Source organism: Schistosoma haematobium, chromosome 1 (assembly GCF_000699445.3).
Source record: "Schistosoma haematobium chromosome 1, whole genome shotgun sequence".
Classification (NCBI taxonomy): domain Eukaryota; kingdom Metazoa; phylum Platyhelminthes; class Trematoda; order Strigeidida; family Schistosomatidae; genus Schistosoma; species Schistosoma haematobium.
The window spans coordinates 34,336,685-34,356,609 of record NC_067196.1 but is presented as its reverse complement, the minus strand read 5'-3'; the positions used below and the strand labels follow the sequence as shown (position 1 = coordinate 34,356,609).

Genomic DNA, 19,925 nt, shown 5'->3' with positions numbered 1-19,925 from the left:
TGTTGTGGGATGATTTTGAAAGCGCCTTAAAAGAGTTCCAGAAGGTATGGAATTATAATTTTATCGCTTCTCAGACTACTTATACTCGTTACATCCACACAGAAAGCAGATTGCTGAAGGATGTCAGGTTCAAATACCTGTTTGTAACGTTTAATTGTACGTTTGGTCATAAACGGAAATCGGAAGGTTTGAAAGTGAGGCAAAAATCGTAAGATCTTTAACTAATATTTTATGTTTAAGGTCTAAATTCCGTAATTGTCAATCTAAATTCCGTGTAAGACTAGAGGAGCAAGGATATGTCATCAAATCCTACAACATGCTCCACAATCATCCATGTAGTAGTTCATGGATGGTATGTGATCCATGGACAAGGAGATTATCGTCAGAAGAAAAAGAGAACTTGAAGCCCGTAATACTTCACTGTGAGTTAGCAGATAAAGTTATCGAAAGTATTAAGGAGAGAACTGGTAAGCAAGTAACTGCTGCCGATGTCAAAGGTATGAAAGCTACACTCTCCACTGGTAAGTGTATGTAAATATATTTCAGGTTGTTTTACTCGGAAGCAGGTAATGGATATGCTGAGACAGAAAGGCGAAGTGAGGGAACATTTAGAAAATGGATATGCCACGAGAATATGTCTCAGTAGTTATAACCAAATACAACTGTACAGGAAATATCCAGAAGTTTTGTGCATTGATTCTACGTATAATACTAATAATAAAAAGTGAATATGTTTATCGTTGTATTTTACTATGTAGATATTCGTTATTCCAGTTAGTGGTGACGGATAATTGGGGTCGAGGACGAACTGTAATGTTTGCGTGGACACGAAGGGAAAAGCGTGCCGATGTGATATGGATTTTAGATCAATTCAAAGAGATAATGGGTGACACAATGTTGACTGAAACATTTGTGATGGATTGCGCACGATGCGGCTGTCTGTATAACACACGGACATGCAAACATAATTTTGTGCGCCTTTCATGTAATTCGCGCTTTCCGGAAAAAGGTACACCAATGGTTGCTTGTATAAAATTGCCCTTAGACGAACGACAAAATACTGAAAACGTACTTAACTCGATTGGTAACTGCGGAGACGGTTGGAAGGTAATTTTTTAATGTGTTTATTCACTAGATTTAATCAATATTACAGAATAATAAATCGGCGGGACAGATTGATAGGTCAGTACCTGTCACGTTTTTGGATGACACGTAAGACAATGTGGGCGCGTGCGTTTTACGGTCATGTTTTAACATTGGGTAACAGCACGAATAACCGTGTTGAATCGCTAAACAGGCAAATAAAATGATATGTACGAAAAAGTGACAGTCTGTACAAATGTATGTACAAGGCTTTAAAATGAAGTGAAATGACGTCAACAAGAAGAAGTATCGAAGATCAAGTAATAGCCGGAAGATCTTATAAATATAATGCTCCACAGCGTCTTATACCCCTGCTAAACATTTTGACCCCATTCGCAAGATCTAAATTGTTATACGAACTTAAACAAATGCGTTTCGTCTACGTGGAATATGAAAGCGGCGACTGGTTGTTTATGGTTGACCGCGGACAACATTGTGAAGTGGATGTAAGCAGTTGTCAATGCAATTGTAGCACGTTCATGATGTGTCGATATCCCTGCCGTCACATGCTACTTGCCTACGTTAAAAGACGAAATCTTACAGGTAAGCTATATCAATTATGAAATACTAACTGCATAGCTCGTCAACTTCTTAGGTATTGTAGCAGATGGAAGTTACATAATACCCAGAACTTCCAAAATTATACATTAACTGCATTACCACGACGGAGTGAAGTGTATATAAGTATTCAACGAAGCCAAAGAATCCATAAGCATCGCATCATTGAAAAGTATGGTGAACGTTTCGCAACGGAAGTTGAGAAGAAAGTGGACAATTATTACTTAAGAATTCTTAATACCAACTTGTAAACTTGATTTTCTGCTTTAGCAGCAATGATTATTCAATAAACTTTCATAATTTTAATTTTCATCTTATTCCTACTTTCATAGGAATGAATAGCAATGATGTTCACGTGTAACTGTCTGTAATAATAAAGAATGATTAAGAAACCCTACATCCACGTACAGTCTTGCAGATTAGGCACCCACATATCATATTCACCTTCGTCGGATTACGTTTATCATCAAAATCGTATCAGTAGCTAAGTAGATTTTAATTTCATGTGATTAGTTCCGCTTATGAATTAAAATGAAACCAGGAGAAATGTTGATTAACAGTGGTATGCATTCATTATAACTAAATATGCATTAGGATTTAACAGTGATGTGGGAAACAGTTGACATACCTGAATATGAATAATTGAAATGACGTAGGTTATCAATAATGACTATATATATATATATATGCAGTTTAAGGTCAAAGGTCATTTGTTTTTACAGTCAATAACACATTAAGAATGGGTGGTGTAAAGTGGACTGGAGTTCACAGACAGATAAGTGGTGTGAAAATCTTATAGCTTATAAATGATCCGTGGATTTAAGAACTGAAAACTTGGGTTACGTAATAATTGATTACAATTTGAAGAGGTCACATAATTACAGAGGATTAAGTGAGCAGATGTAAGTGACAGGGTGCTGGAATAGATCGGTAACTAAATTTTAAAAGTGAAATGAATTATTACATAATCCATCTTATTACTTGTTCATTCCATGGATTATAAGGAGTTCATATTATTCTGTTGGGATATTCAGGAAAATATCCCAAAAATTATCCTGTTAAGCCTAATGCTATCCTTGGACATGAAATAGTATCATCTTATTGGTCAATATTTATTTAACGTGTTATTTTCCTGTTGGCCATTATTGTACAATGTTATTTTCTATTTTATGGTACGTTGTGGACTGCTTGACTGGTATATAAACAAAGTATGTTTGAAATATAATGATTCATATATCCGAGGCTGTGACTTGTGTTCTGGACTCAACTGGCTGGGTTAGACAGGGAAGCGAGACCAATCAGAACCCTAGGTCGTTCTACGTGTTTGTGCGTCTTTGGTCCGATCAATAATTCGCTACCCTTAATCCGCAGCAAATATTTTTCACGTTATAACATATTCTCTATCTATATTTGTTCTAGAGTCATATCGACTATTAATAAATACGGACACGGTTTATAAAGTAAGACACTGAGTGTAGTTGCTATATTTATATTTCACTAATTCATTAGTTGAATAAAAATGTTACTAGGCAATACGGAACACAGTTAACGTGAACTTGTGAACCGGTTTTTAACATGGTCTTCCATAATCACAAATTCCATCAGTTGTAGACCGGCGTAAACATCATCACAAAGCTTTGACGACTTTAATGGATTCATACAATTCTGAAAAACAATAAATCAGTCGTGAAATAAAAAATTAGACTTAGTTATCAGTATCACATTCAATAAATCCATCAAATAGCAGGTTACAGAATGTACCTATAAGTCTCTCATTTGCAGACAGCGCTAATCATTAGAGATTTCTATTTCCTTTAAAAAATTAATAGGTAATCTTTACAACACACATATCAGTGTTATTTACAAATTGCTGAAGTTAGTTTCGTCACAACATACAAGCGTAGTCTGACTTATGAAGAAAATGTAATTAATTAATGTGGCATAAAGGAGATATGAATACAAGGAACTTGTGATTCTGCTTCCATTGCTCATTCACTTTTCGTCACGTTGTCTGCATGAATTACTTCGGACGAGTCAGTCTGTAATGCAATGGGAATTCATGAATTAACTCATTATTAGTTGTTTTTTATTCAAGACTGTGTCGTAACAAGCACTAGGAATTTATTCAGTGTCTAACCCTTGTAGTATTTCGTCTATACATCTGGTATTAGCAAGAGAAATTGGTAAGCACCATTTAGATATTACTCGACAATATGCATCATAACTTTGTTCACATTTTCGTCTGCGATTGTGCATTTCGTTTACAGAAAATTGTTCGTCAACCCTATAACAGACACATCATAAATCAGTATTAAGTACGACATGGTTTTGTCACCATGCTCAGAAGAGACACCCATCGTTTTACTTATGAAGATTTTGTGCTTATTTAATGTGGTGTTATACACTGTTCCTGTATACGTTCAGAAAGCCGGTAAAAAAGACTATCAACGTCAATTGTTACTCACATAATTTTTCTCTGATACGTTACACAGTAATATGTCACTTCAGTACAAAACAATGCTACCTATAGTCCAAATTACCTTTTATGGCTAAATACAAACAATTTATATAATATTCATAGTTAGTTTAACGCTTACTTCTTTCTGATTACATTTTATAAACGACTACGGACATCTATGTTTGCCGTCACCATAATCAAGGAGGTGAACCATATATAATGCCTTTTAACGGCTTATTTTCATGAAAACTCAATCTGTAATCTATTTTTGACTAGAAAAATGGTGATTTGACTTGTTTGACTTTGTATTGTTAAAAATAACCATATTACGCCAACTACATATTTACTTAGGTGGTGAGCACGAAATACGTCAAACTGCTTATAAATTGAAATAAAAACTATCTTCCAATCACAAAGATTACGCGAAGTCACGTATGATGGATAAAAGGCTGTTAATAGCGGATAAATAACGATACATTAAATCCACGACAATATGTTACATGTGCGCAAAAACCCGTGACCTAACACGCATAGTGTGCCGAATTCGCGCGAAGTCACAATCAAATATGTGTATAAGAATGGAAGCACAATCTAGCTGTAATTATCACAGTCAAACAAAAGCACATTAAAACAAACACTAGTACAGTTGGTTATAATAATAATTGTTTCTATTAAACCAGTCGTGTTTTCGTGATAAATGTGGGTCACTACAAGTTTACCGTCTGAATTTGTTGTATCAGGAGCTATCCTCACATTCCCTCCAGACTTCACTAAGTTACTATCTGCACAACATCCTTCATGTTAGCAGTGTTAATGAATGTTACACAGGGTCTCGAATGATTTGAGTTTTCTTTAGGGTTAACTTAATGTTATATTCACTTGTGGCTTTGGTTGAGCCTGTTAAATGATACTGTTCTCACCTACAGGAACTAGCCTACAAGTTGCCATAATGTGATAAACTCAAATGTTTTTGTGAAATTTGGAATGATAAGCATGAGAAAGTAATATGTTCTTCTGTGTGTTAGGAATATTTGGTGAAACGCAGACCCAATAACTCGTATAACTGCAGTAAGTTACACTATCGCTTTTTTTGTATGACATTCTAAAAGTAATCACAACAAAGGTAGCATAGGTATTCGGAGTTTGGTAAGTCGTTTACATTTAAAACTTTTAAAATCAAATCACACCAACCCAGTCGAATCAAAAGTTAGAAATAAAGAAGTTCGAATGTGTATTTGGAAAGCTATCGATGAGTCGAGGAGCATTCGGTCCAAGTTGGCTTACGGTGGCAAGAGATGCGTAACACGGCGCACACATTCGAGATCTGGTGGGGATTCTTAACAGACAGTCTTTATTTTGTGGATTTATCTACCGCTACAACATTTACAACCAATATCTACCATTTGATTTCATCAATATAAGAAGGCTTAACTTGCAATTGATTGATGTAGCTGTTACTTTTGATGAGCTCGTAAATGCTATCTACATTGTTTCTTTTTCTGCTCTGCTAGCCATAGCCTGTGACTGAAGAGTATGAATGTTGTAATGACTTTAGGCTGGCAATCTAACTATGTAAGAAGTAACGATGAATGAGCCGTAAAATACTAAAATCATATTTTGGATTCCCTGAACTATATTTAGTCCAACTTCTTCGAGCAGTAGTTGTAGCAGGAGCAAAATATGAACTTGATCAAAATTGTATATTTGACGGAAATCAATTTGTGGTTGCATTTATAAGTTATTTATTACTTATCACCAAACGTTTAGTAAGTCAGGGATTCCGAAAACAAAGTGGGCTGCAATAAGAATGTTATCAAGATCCAGTGTCACCAGTTGCCGCTTGATGTTAGAGGTAAATGGATCAGACTTCTCACGGATTTATTTTGCTTCATTTGTCCTCTTGCACTTCCTTTATTTGGATCAATAGGTAATTTCGCCTATAAGTCAAAAGGCGATTTTTGTTTAATGATCGTGGCATCTGCTCGAGTTGTACGAGGATGGCGTGGCCTCCCAGCTTACATCAAAGTCACACCTAGAAGTTAACATGGGTTACTCTTTCGCTGTATCCATGCACTAAGGTTACTTTAGTGACTGTATGGCTAAGACATTACGTTATGACGAAAATGTATCTGTAAGAATAGGCAAAAGAACAGAGGTTGACTACTGTCTCATGGGCCAGTCCATGACTTGCAACTAATAGATGCGCGTTTGTTGTCCTTGGGATTGATGAGGGTCGGTAGACGTTCGACATTCAGTGGCCCAAAAGCCGAGAGACCTGGATAGGATCCTGTGATATCTTCCTGGTTCTTCACAAGAACTAAATAAACGCCAAAATAAAGCAACGGTGAGACTACAACTTTATGGACGGAACATTCAGATTCATAACAGTTTTTGGTTTTGGCGCGAAGCTCATCCGATTGACGAAACAGTATGATGGCCGACATCAGTTCGTAATGAAGGCCCTGAATGCAATTTTCAACCTTAACGTTCAATTTAAAACATTTATCATAGTTCCTTGCACTAATATACTACCCTAATTTGACCCGGATAAATGGGTATTCTCAAGGTCACACAAGGTCATTCCAAGGTCGTCCGTCAGACATTCGGATTTGTGTGGTAAGGACAGGAGACCGACGGCCTGTTATTCTTTTCCTAGTGTGATTCTGTGAGTATCTAGTCTTCTCTTGAATGTGTCAATTGAGGGGGCGAACACCAATGCTTCGAGTAACATGTTCCAAGGTTCGATTGAATGCTTGTATATATATCCAATATATATATATATATATGCCTTGGGTATTTTGTTCGTTCTTGGATTTTCTACTCGCCTTTTATGTCCTCTGAGATGTCTCAATCTAGTGGGAAAAAAGAGGTAATGTATTTGGTCCAAAATCATTTCTTAGTATTCTATACATCAAAATCAGATCAACTCTTAACCTGCGATAGGCCAGAGTAAAGAGGTCTAGCTTTTTAAGCCGCCCTTTGTGTGGTAGACCCCGAAATTCTGGAACTGCACGGGTATCAGCCCTCTTTAATTTTTTCCAGGATATCCGAGTCACCTTTTAAACATGAGCTTACAGGCTGAATGTAGTTTTCAAGCCTTGTTATATCTAGTGGGATCTATTTTATTTATTTATTTGAACACATAAATGCTGGTACAAGGGGCATCAGATACATATGCCTGGGTGCCCAAACCGAAGCAGGTGGTTTTCTTAGGGGCCCACACCCGGAGCCTTCGACCCAGAGGTCTGATCCACAAGGCAGTGGAGTATCGTAAGAATTAGTCCCATGTCACCCAGTGGCCAACTCTTCTTCAAGAGAGAGAGCTGACTCCCTCGACCGTACCAAGGCAACTGGAGCTATTACTATAGTTGATACTATAGTTCACCCTCTCACTGTACAAATAGTTTTCGCTATTTTCGTACACATATCTTTATGGCTCTAAGTGTAAACAATTCGAAACTGCCGTTGCGTTGTTATTCACAGGTGCGAAAACAGTGAAGAAATATCTTTTTCTTCTAAAGATTATTGAACCTTTGTTTAGACTATTACACCTTTATTTACAGAGCCTTCTTTTAAAATGCTGTGCATTATCTGACCCGAAGTTATGGCCTGAAAAATAACTTCCCGTTGATAAAATAAGTATATTCCCGTCTTTGTATCGAACTAGAAGCATAATAAATAAGACTAATTACTAGACCTATTTATTTTGAGAACGATTCTAATACCTATGGTTTACACTGCATTTAGCTGTAATAGGTGTTTCTGTGCAATTTATTTTTCAAATTCTTCTATTCAAAAACGAAGAAGAAATCTGTTCGCTCAATTGACTCAAACACAGCTCTAGTATTTCCAACTAACCCACCGGTTACTACAACCGGTAGTTCTGTTACTTCACGAGAAAAAAGACGTTGATTTCTGTTTCAATATTGAATGTGTGATTTTTTGTATCACTTACAAAATGTTTTGCAATAAATATTTGTATTTGATTCATTGTTTTGATTTTCTCCAGTAACATTTGTAAATAATTCGCGTCTTTCACTTAAAATATCGTCTTCTTTTTCAATAGAACACGGTCAAGTTTATTCTTTATGTAACGTCATCTCTTTGTTTCAGTCAATTCCCTATGTGTTATTTACATTTCACAACTTATTTAAAACATATAGCTAGTAAACTCGACAACATTATGTCTAATTAGATGAATTATAACCTGGCTAACTAGTAGAATAATTTCTTTGCGCATAAGGTCGCACGTCCTGAAATCGGTTACACTTGAACACGATGGAAGTAGATAAGTGATGCTGAAATGTGTATCATCTGTTGTACATAATTTGTTATCTGATCATGAAAGTGTGTGATGCCAAATATAGGACCAATCCTGAATTTTATTCTATGAATCATCACAGTAGACAACTTGTAGTTTCTTATTTCAAGCTACATCAAGAATATTAGCTTATTTAGGTATTCGATTACAATTCGATCTGCTGCATTAGCGTCTGGAATTGTTTTGAATAACTCACCGCCCCGGGCATTTCAGCCTACATCCATAGTTTGAAGTCTACAGCACACAATCCTTACACCATATGATTGGCTCACAGTTGTATGTATAACTGGTTTCCTGCTGACTTCCACTACGTATATACCGAGAATTCACGATCTGTAGCTATTTTTTAAAATTTGTAATCTTGGTAGAAATCTATCCTATTTTTCCATTCCTAATCTAGATTTTTAAGGTGCAAATACCTCACAGACTATTTTTCTATTGATTAGTCATACGTGTTAGTGTAAATAAATGTGATTAAAAAAGTTAGTAACATTAGCAACTTGCTTATTTTAACCTTTTAGAAATAATGACCATCGTATTGGGCATTGAGGGTAGTGCGAACAAATTAGGCGTTGGGATCGTTCGTGATGGTTCTGTGCTAGCAAATCCGAGGGTGACATACATTACTCCACCCGGCGAAGGTTTCCAGCCAACAGAAACTGCTAGATTTCATCAGTCTCATATTATTGAGCTTGTTCAGAAAGCCATTAAAGAAGCGAAAGTTGACCCTTCCGAATTGGATGCTGTTGCTTACACGAAGGTTTGTTTGAACAAATCCGCCCAACTGTACATGATGATCATTTTTAGTAATAAAATTGATTCTGTTTTCATCACTATAATTCCGAAAGATATTTTAATTATCTTAATTTAACTTCATTTCGGGGTTTCTATTTTATTTCATTTAAACACAAATATTTGTACGAATAGAGACCAAATAGATGTACACCTCACAACAAGAAAATGAGACTATGAAGAGACCGAGTTATAAACGAATAAAAAGATTTACGGGAGTATTATATGATAAGAAAAGCAATTCATCGAAAACATACAAACAGGAAGAATCCTTTCACCTAAAGAAGTTCCTCTCATCGTTAACTGATGACCGTTTAGAATTCTAGCTTAGTATATTATGTAACTTGAAGTTAGTAACTAGTTCGTAAGTGCATTTCACTCGTAGTTCTACTTCGAGAACCTTAATTCCATCTATTTATAAAGCAAACAGAGATATTGTACATTAGTTAGAAAATTCCTGTTATTTTCTTATCGAGGGTAAAATAGTCTCACGAATAAATGTTGTTTATTGAATCATCATAGTTGCTTGTAATACTCAGTGGCATTTTGCTTAATTCTACTGTTTATTCAGGACATTCCATCTGAGAAGTCTTTTTTGGTTAATGCTATTGCTTTTGTTTTTATTGATCAACTTCCATATAAACTGTTAGTTGTAGTTTTTTTTGAGAGGATGGAAAAAAGTGGAACTGATTTTATCTTTTAATTTATAAGCATGAATTATTACGATATATGCTTTCTTTGTCGTTTTCTTCACCGGAAAAAAATTGTATTCCTACTTATTAATCAAAAAAGTCAATAAATCCAGTGTACATGCTGTTAGCCTAAAAAAGTAAACCCACTAAATGTATTTCTTGTCAAGATTTCGGAACCTGTCTCTAAATACATACTCAAATATACTCAGTTTTACGTCCCACTTTACCTTGTTCGTTTTAGGCACCAGGGTATTATCACTAGCCTTCACATACAAGGTGTCGCTTTTAACGGCATGCTGGAAACCGTTACTTCATGAGTCAAATCATTATTAAATTGGGGATCACTTATCAGCGTTCATCATAAACATTTGTGTTTTTTACTGATTCCTATTTTTTGATTAGCTTAAGTGAACGAATATTATCACATGATTTAGTTCATTTCAGTGAACATTTCTAAGATCAAAATTTCTTGGATTAATAGATTTATTTTATCACAGTAACATTTTGATGATTTATACCGACTGTTAATGGTCGAGTTATTCTACATTATTTCGACCATCCACTGATTGTCTACAGAAGTCATTAAGCCTTGGTTGCAATTTTATTCTCTTTTGTTTGACTACGTGTTAAACCTTTAAATAATTTCAATGCCCTCGTACTGAAATCATTATGAAAATTTCAGTTTATCTGGTCTAAAACATCCAGTTTCATACATGTTTGTTTACTGGTAGTATCAATAATTATAATACATACTAATCTTTTATTAAATGATCGTTTACACAGATTTGGACGATGTTCTATAAATATTCGATTACATTTTAATGACTGTTTACTGCATTCTTCGTATGTAATAAACTACGATTAAAACATTATTACAAAATGTGTAAAACTCTGATTATTATTGCATTCTCCTACTATTATTAGGGCTATTCATTATTTATTCTTCTAGGCACAATTTAAAGTTTTAAAATTCCAAATGATTGAAGTGACTTTGGCCGTTTTTAAAAAGGGATTGTTATTAGTCTTTCTTTACCTTAGTGACAAGCATTCCTTCATTGCACCATGGAATTTCGTTAAACTTTTTCTTTAAATTAATTACTTCATTACGTCTTTTTAATTCAACTGTCTTCTATATTAGTAATTAAGCTTTGCTTATTCTTATTATCAACGTTTGTTGATTACATAACCGCTAGTTCCTAGCCTTTTGAACTTTTGCTACTATCATTGTTGTATAATGTTCTTCCACATAAAGTGTATATTTATCATATTTTATTTAGTCTGTTAAATCTATTTGCATCCTTTCTATACTATACTAATATGTGGCCAGAGCAGCTCCCAACTAATGTTTTTCATGTAAGTTATTTGAACTCACTTTGTAATTAGGATTCTTAAAGTATGACAGGTAGTAAGCAGCTGACAAGAACCAAACAACATAAAATGAATTTATGTTATTCTTCTGAAATCTTTGTCCTTGCTCTCTTCATGATGATAAACTGAACCATGTTTATGGAATGTTAACCACTTGCAAAAATCACGAAGATTTGATGCCCAATCAAAATTCAATGGGCTCAACAGGATTTAACGAATTAGATTGCACTTAAGAATAGTTTAGGACTAATTAAATGATTTCTGAGTAAACAAAAGGTGTACACCTTGCTACACTGAACGCAGTTCAATAACACTTAAATCAGTCACCATTTTCTAAATACTTGCAGTCGTCTCTTAGTGCTGATCTCTACGGTTAACGAAAAACGACCACAATGATATTAACATCACAATTGTAATATCTTGTTCAGTGAAGTAAAGAGTAAAATCATTGGTTAGTGTTGCTTCCAGTTTCAAACACGAAGCCACTAATGTGTGGATAAACTACCATTTTTTGCACCTGGACACATCGAGCACATTATGATAGCTCTAGAAGCAATTACTGTACCCTGGAAATTTAACGTTAGGTTTGAAAAAAGCATAATCGTTTTAATGTCACTCAACTACGATGATCGACCTTATATAACCCATCTTTAATTTTAACACTAAACTGAACTGTAAACCATCCTAGTTGGTAACAAATCCATGGGTGTTTGCGAAGCGGGAACGACAAGCGTTGTCTGATTCATTTCATTTCGCGTGCTCTAATTCTACCATATACTCACTTGTTTGTATAACGGCGAGGCTATAATTCATGGACCAACCAATCAGATTTAGGATAACAAGTCTTGGATTTTGGCACGAAATTCATTCATCCATTTAGTTAAATAGCGTTTGGTATTTTAGCTTATGACAGTTCGCGATGAAAACCATAAATCCATTTCCTAAACCTAACCACCAACTGTTGATCATAATCCTTATTTTTCACACTGCTTTATAAACGTCATTTAGCCCTAGTAAGTAGGTGGAAATTTTCACGATCACTTCAGCATCGCTCAAAGGTCGTCTATAATTATAGTCTCACCGACTAGTTATAATATCCGTAAATTGGGAATGAATATCTGACTAAAATTAACAAAAAAATGTTATTGGGTGAATTCAACTAAATCGAATTTTGGAAATGAGAGGATTAGAGAAGTGGATGTTATCAGCAGAATGATCGCCTGATGAGGAACTAATCGAAAACAATACTGTCCGCTTATGATATGTTTTTCTAAATCACATGGGAATTTTTCAAATTGTAATTAGAAATATTTTACAACTGATTAAATAATTCATAGTACACAACGTGTGTATTCGGTCATGCTAGGCACTTAATTTGATGACATGTAAATCAATCACTGTCCTTTGTTTCTATGAACATATATCTTTATGAAATTTGCATCCCGTCTTCAGGGTCCTGGTATGGGTGCTCCTCTTCTCACTGTTGCAATTGTTGCTCGTACTCTCGCTCAATTATGGAACAAACCTTTAATTGGAGTTAATCATTGCATAGCACATATTGAAATGGGTCGTCTTATCACTGGTGCAAAATCACCCATCATATTGTACGTCAGCGGTGGTAATACACAAATTATTGCTTTCGTTTCTGGGCGTTATCGAATATTCGGAGAAACGATCGATATAGCATTGGGCAATTGTTTTGATAGGTTGGTTTGTGTTAAGATTTTGTACCTATTATATGTCTAACGTACTCTTTATAAATCATTATTTTTCCGAACAAACATTAATCAATATTTTCCACCTCACATAATTTGTATTATGCCTATATCCTGAGATTGCTTAACATTAGTCTTTTTTATAGATTGTAGAAGTACTGTCCGTTTTCCAAGCCTCACTATTTACTCCACTGATGTGTCCAATTTTCACTTACCCATTTTGAAAGGTATTCTAGTTAAAAGTTTTTCGAAAGAGTTGGTACAATCGTATTAATTTTCAATGGGTATGTTAAATATGGTAGTCAAGTAAAGAATACCATTACAAAATGCTAAAGTTGATATTCCTGGTGAACAAGTATCAGTGATGTGGATCGATCAGTAATGCCCTAGTTGGGCAAAACTCCAACTACTGTTTGCTCCACCTTCCTGTGACGTTAGGAAGCAACAAACACTTGTGGCGTTTTTATTTTAAAACGTCTACCCTTATAAGCATTGATGTATCCATAACACGATATCATTGATGCCATATTCCGACGTACTTCGCGTGTTCTATCGGTCCTGATTTCATTGTTCCAAGTTTTTCGTAAAATCCCAACTGTATGTTTCAGATGATGCAATATTTTTTGGCAAGTCAACCACTTCTAAAGCTGATTAATCGATCTCTTTCTTACAGAATTATATGAAAAATACATCGGTTCGCTACTTCACTAGTTAAAATATGTAAACAAAATAATGTCGTTTACAACTTTCTTTATCCCATTGGTAGTACAGTGAACAACATTTGTAATGTTTAAGATTCGCTCAATTGCGTTTTGCTGCACAGTGCTAATTGTTAAGCTCCTAAATAAAACTTATGCGAGGTCGGTGCTGAGTAATATATATATATGATTGTAAATCTTGATAATAAATTGATTGGGAAAATATCCTTTCACTAGACTTCATGTTTTTAATGATTTATAAAGGACTTAATGTGATAGTTATCTCAATAAATAAAGTGGTGGATTTCTGAAGTTTCACATCGTGTAACTTCTTCAGTAGAAGTAACTTTCGTAAGACAATATAAATTTTAACAGTAAGAGGAATAAACCATTACCAAATTAGCTTGTTAATACAGAAAAAACTAGGCCTGACAAAGTCATACCTGGCACAGTTTTGACTAAGCGGTGTTAGCTTTGCTCGTATTAAGGTTTGTGTTTGCTGCGGGGTGAGTAAATGTGAAATTTTTGGTGAGAATGAGCGATTCAGTATGTGCATGCTTTTGCAAAACCGTTTTAATTGGGTTGCTGATCTGACTTTTTAACAGACTGTCCAAATACGGAGGTTGTTGAAACCTTCTTCTTTACTGAGAGTAATCACAGATGCTCCAGCTAATTCGTCTTCAATCAGGTTAGATATTTTGAACATTTTCATCTTCAATATTTTAGTTGAGTATGAGATGCACATCGTAATTTTCCAATTCTGCAGAAGTGTTATTGGTTCTTTTATTGCTCAAAATGTCGTTGACATGACTCAGGATATCACAAAAGGGAAACAAGACTCCAACATAAAATGCACCACAAGCGACGCAACTTAATTTGTAAACAGTACTGCATCAAATTATGACTTTTAGTCGAATCACCGGTCATGAATTTTCGATAGACTATAGAAGCGTGATTTCTTGCATGGTTTTATGTGGAATAGAAAATGTTTTAAAACACGGATGAATGGTTTTAGGCTTTCTCTAGAAACTTCCACGTTGCTGATTTCACCCTGTTCATAACCATTTGAAACGTTTTTGACTAAATCTATTAATATGGTCCTGTGGAGAGTTATGAAAGCAGATGATCATCATAATAATTTTTTTATTTATAGCAACAATAATAATCTATTTCCCATTTATCACGATCGCCATAATTTTCACCTGTTTTAAGCTCTGAAATGTCTACTCGTTAATAAAAACGATTTATTTCCTTGAATACAGATGGGACTTATTGCCTAACAATTATTCAACAATTGGTTTTTGAATTCGCGTGTTTTCTTTTTTTGGGAACTAATGCTCGAACACGTTTTCAGTAAGATGATTTCATGCTCGTTCTAACCCAGTCCACCTCGTCGACATTTGATTGCTGGGATGCTTTTTTTAGAAAAACCTTTAATTGTCTCTTTTTATTGTGCATCAGTTATTTCAGTTAATCATACCTAACCCAGAGTGTTTCTCACTTTAGGTTTGCCCGTATTGTAAATCTTTCGAATGATCCAAGTCCTGGCTATAACATAGAGAAGCTAGCCAAACAGGGATCCAAATTTTTCGAGTTACCATATGCAGTAAAGGGTATGGATGTTTCTTTTGCAGGATTATTATCATTTTTGGAAGAGCGTGCACCAAAACTTTTAGAAACTGGTGAATACACTGTGGCTGATTTATGCTTTAGTCTCCAAGAAACAGCTTTTGCTATGGTTGTAGAAATTACTGAACGGGCTATGGCACATTGTGATGCAAACGTAAGTTTATTTGATTTTAAGTGTTACTAACTAATTTATGTATATGATTAGTTTTAAACTGTAATAACAATAAACCATCAGAAAAAAATGAACTGATTTTTCGTTGTTTCACAAGTTATCCCATAGTTAGTCGCTTAATTACTATCTTTGTCAAATGTCTATATTAGTAGTTTGGATTTTATTCATTTATTTTGTCGGAAAAGGTATATATGATTCTGATTTATTTTTGTAAGTTGTACAGTATATTTAATTAGCTTTGAAATTTCTTTAGTTATACATGTGATCTCACTTTACCTTGTGAATTTATATGAGCTTTTTTTAAATAGAAAAGTATGTTTCATAATGATTTTGTCAGTACTTGTCACATTGCACAGTTCCTCGTTGTTTCGAAATTCTTCATGAAAATTCTGTAAGATTAGATTTTGCATATACTTAACAATACAAATGGATCATATCTGAAACCAGTAAAATTTTTATGAAAATTCTGTACTTTTATCAAAGTGTATAAACACTGAAGTTTCCCAGCCCTTAATTGTGTGACATCCTTAAATCAATTTGATCACAAAACCTGTAGTTTGGTGAAAATTGGTTCCTTCAAGCAAGTGGACATCGTGCTTCAGCACTTGTGTCAAATGGGATTATCAGGAATCAGCATGGGTAAATTAAACAATCTTTCCAGACTAATCCAATAGCTCAAAATAACTGGAATTCCTGCGAATGCATCATAAAAGGTAGACTAGGCGATGAAAAAGCATTAAGTGCTGTTTAGAATAAACAATGAAATATTGAAAGAGGAGTATCGTTGAATGGTTAGTTACGACAAATTAACTCAACCCTATAAAACAGTAGGTCACCAATTATGTTTGTAGATAACACAAACTACTGAATATTAAAAAGTAGCATAGCGTAGCGTACCATAAACGTGGTCACAGAAGTCATGTAATTGATATAGTAAATATATTTAGCAATTTCAAATGGAATTGTTTTGTTGCCTCTTAACTTCAGGTTGGAAAATCTAAAAATAACGAATCAGTTTCCAAACCATCTCCCTTTTAGGGATCTCCTGCTTCGGTTTGGACACCCGGGCAGTATCACAGCCCTCACACATATCGAATGAGATTTGTGTGGCGCATATGTATTTGGTGCCTCATTGTACCAATATCTATGTGTTAAAATAAATAAGTAAATCTTAGGGATCTTTAACATCTATAGCATGTCGTTTTCCAAATCTCCTCGTTGAAATTCTCCTGAAACACTATATAGTTAAATAAATTATTTGCAATTTCTTGTTAATTTCCAGAATCTGCTCTTTCGACTGTTATGTATCGTTTTCTATTAAGCATTTCACAGAGTTATTTTAAACTAATTCTGTTTGCTAGAAGGTTTGATCTATTGATTTTTTCCTGATTCCATGTAATGGACCCAATACTACCTTATGTTAGTTTCTTAGTTATTCTCACAAATACCTATATCAAGTTCGACATTAAAAAGCAGGTATACTAAATTTATAAACATGATCTTATAAATAAACTTAGTTTACATATGGTTACTTAAAACGTATCTTACATTCTCCTAGTCACTATGATTGTAGATCTCAAATATATTGTGTTTTACAATGTTTACTACCGTTGAATTTAAACTGTACATAGCAACAAAATGATTATAGCATCGAACGAAGTAGAATTATTCAATGTGTTTTAGCTCTTTTTTATTCGCTGTGTTGCATAAAGAAAGAAAATGGATGAAGTGTATGTTTGTTGGATTGTATATTATTTTAATGTATATTTTTGGATTTTGGTCATGATTTAATGTTCTGTAAACTCATTTAGATTTCTGGTCAGTAAATTAGCTACATTCAACATCCCAACGAATTATGCAAGATCGAGTTGAATTCCATGTTAGTTAACTGCAATAGCAAGACCTAAAAAAAGTTTCTGTAAATATTCAGCTAACTCTGTAATCGTAAACACTAGGTTTCTTGTGATCTTTAGACAAATGATAGTTAATCCTAGCTCATTTAATCCCACATATTGTAGTAATCTTCATCCCTGAATTATCGAATATTTTGCAAGGAATACTTGATCTGATAGTCAAGACTCGAAGTGGCAGTCGATAAAGCTTATCGCCTGTTCGTCTACGTCACTTGAACAAAATTCTTAGTGCCAATGAAAAAATATCGAAATGATAGCCCACTCAATGCATATCTTCAAAGATCCTTAAAGCACTACATGAAGCCCTCTGAACGATGGTTTAACTGACCCCCTGTTTTGGGAAATTCTGTAAATCGTACCCCAATCGACGTAATGATATCTTAGGAAAGAACTCCAACTAGTAGGATGTCACAAGATACTCGGCTCAGAAGATTTATTTCTAGGTCTTTTTAGTTGGACAGTTGACATTCTCAATCTGAAACTAACTAGTTTGCCAAAGTAAAAGCTTATGGTAATTTAGCTTATCTATGTCAAAGTTTCGCTGTATCTATAAAAGGTACTGTACTGAAATCAGCTCTGCTCTTTACTTGTGAATATTTTGTCGGTCTCTGTCTTTAAATAAACATGATAAGCTAAGTAATATTATTAGTCATTAACTAAAACGTAACTATGATGTAAAATGAAGTCACTAATCTTTATTCATAGGAAATAAAATTTCAACATCGTGGTATAGATACGTCATGGCTATTTTATGTTGGTTGTACCGTGAAATTTTTCAAAACAATCTAACATCTGATCCTGTTTATGTTAGACCGGGCAAATATACACGGTATCGTGTTTACGTTTTAGTGGCCTCGTATATATTTATCGACTTGATCCGCGTTAGTGAATAACAGAATTAAATAAACCAAATACCAGAATGAATTTTTGAATGCGTATATTTTGTGCAATCATTGATCTGGACAGACAATCAGAGGGACGAAGCGAAGCGGAATGATGCGCGATGAAGCCCTGTGGACCAACTCGATTCAACCAAGCGGTAATCAATATTTATAGTCACACAAATATAAGCTAAAGACATGTGATGATTAGGATACGATGTACACATATATGCGCTCATATAAAAACAGGGTTGATAAGTGGATAATTAACAAGGTCAAAACGTGACTCGAGAAGAATGAATAAGTTGGCTTGTTCAGAAGCTAGAATAACTTCTATGGGCTTAACATAGAAACTGACACTACAACGTATTCGGTTTTCTATTTGTAGTTATTTTTAAGGGTATGACATTGATTTATTGTTCTTAAGTAATACCCAGTCAAACTATTCAAGTCTGACTTAGTATGACTATGTAAATCATATAAAGAATTGTGTATGCATATAACATTTTGATTTATTTTGGGAGTCAAATAAATCATTATCAAGCACTACACGTCGTCGTATTTGCGATTTTCAGTACTACGTGCAAGGCAGCTAAGACATAATAGTGACAAGCATGACAATTTTCATCTTAAATTCTTTTAATTACTAACTAATTAGTCTTATTATATTGGGATGAGTATTTTACATTTTGTAATTTTTCAGGAGGTTCTCATTGTCGGTGGTGTTGGTTGCAACGTGCGTCTACAGGAAATGATGAACTGCATGGCTGAAGAGCGTGGTGCCAAATTATTCGCAACTGATGAGCGATTTTGTATTGATAATGGTGCTATGATAGCACATACTGGATGTCTAATGTTTGATGCCGGTTTGACTTTTCCGCTGAAAGACTCTGTTGTCTCTCAACGCTATCGTACAGATGCTGTTGATGCAGTTTGGCGTGATGAATAACATCTCCATATGTATATATTTTTAAATATATTGCTCTTCTGACGATTCAATATTTTTCTATGTGAACTCTATTTATTTGCATACGCTATTGCTAAATGGTTAGGTAGGCAGACATAGAGATAAATCATTCATTGTCTCTAGATACAAGCTCATCCTTTTATTCATAAATCTCTATAAGTTGCTTCTGGAATATCGATTGTATTTCGTATTTTCTGTAAGCAAGCTGCAGGTCATTTTAGTACCAAGTTGTTCTAAATCTGTTTTAGTAAAAGTAACCAAGCATATAGTAAAATAGCGACCGAAGTTATTGAAGAAAATAAACTGGTCTAGGAGAAATAGAAGGTTATTATTTGATTGTCAAATAAATGGGTTTATTGTATCACTTACCTAGTAATGAATATTCATTATTACACCTTATAAAATTTCTATCCACCCAGTTATTCATTATTATGTTTTATAGGTGTCAGGTTTTCTACATATCTAGATGCGAACGTTTTCTTCTTTCCTTACCTATCTGTTATTCTTGTTAAATATTCTGATACTCGTAGCACCTCATCTTTTAGGACAGATGGGTATCCGAGGCTTGTGGACGTATATTCAAAGTAACAGTGAGAACTTCTCCTCGTATGAATTGCA

The 19,925-nt window shown here is 34.5% G+C and overlaps 1 protein-coding gene across 6 annotated transcripts; it reads left to right on the top strand.

Moving 5' to 3' along the window:
• Positions 1-6,738: 6,738 nt before the first annotated feature.
• Positions 6,739-19,335, top strand: MS3_00010105 (uncharacterized protein; the record flags this gene model as incomplete). 6 transcript variants are annotated; one of them, XM_051218443.1, is made up of 6 exons in its annotated part: positions 6,739-6,898; positions 9,002-9,240; positions 12,785-13,038; positions 15,252-15,358; positions 15,401-15,528; positions 19,044-19,335. In XM_051218443.1, 6 exons carry the CDS (start codon positions 6,889-6,891, stop codon positions 19,287-19,289), a joined length of 984 nt encoding a protein of 327 aa, XP_051073822.1. In that variant the 3' UTR covers positions 19,290-19,335. The 6 variants fall into 6 exon arrangements, with proteins under 6 accessions (XP_051073822.1, XP_051073824.1, XP_051073823.1 ...); XM_051218445.1 differs by having other exon boundaries at positions 6,739-6,775; positions 19,044-19,334; XM_051218446.1 differs by having other exon boundaries at positions 6,739-6,824; positions 19,044-19,334.
• Between the last annotated feature and the right edge of the window lie 590 nt (positions 19,336-19,925).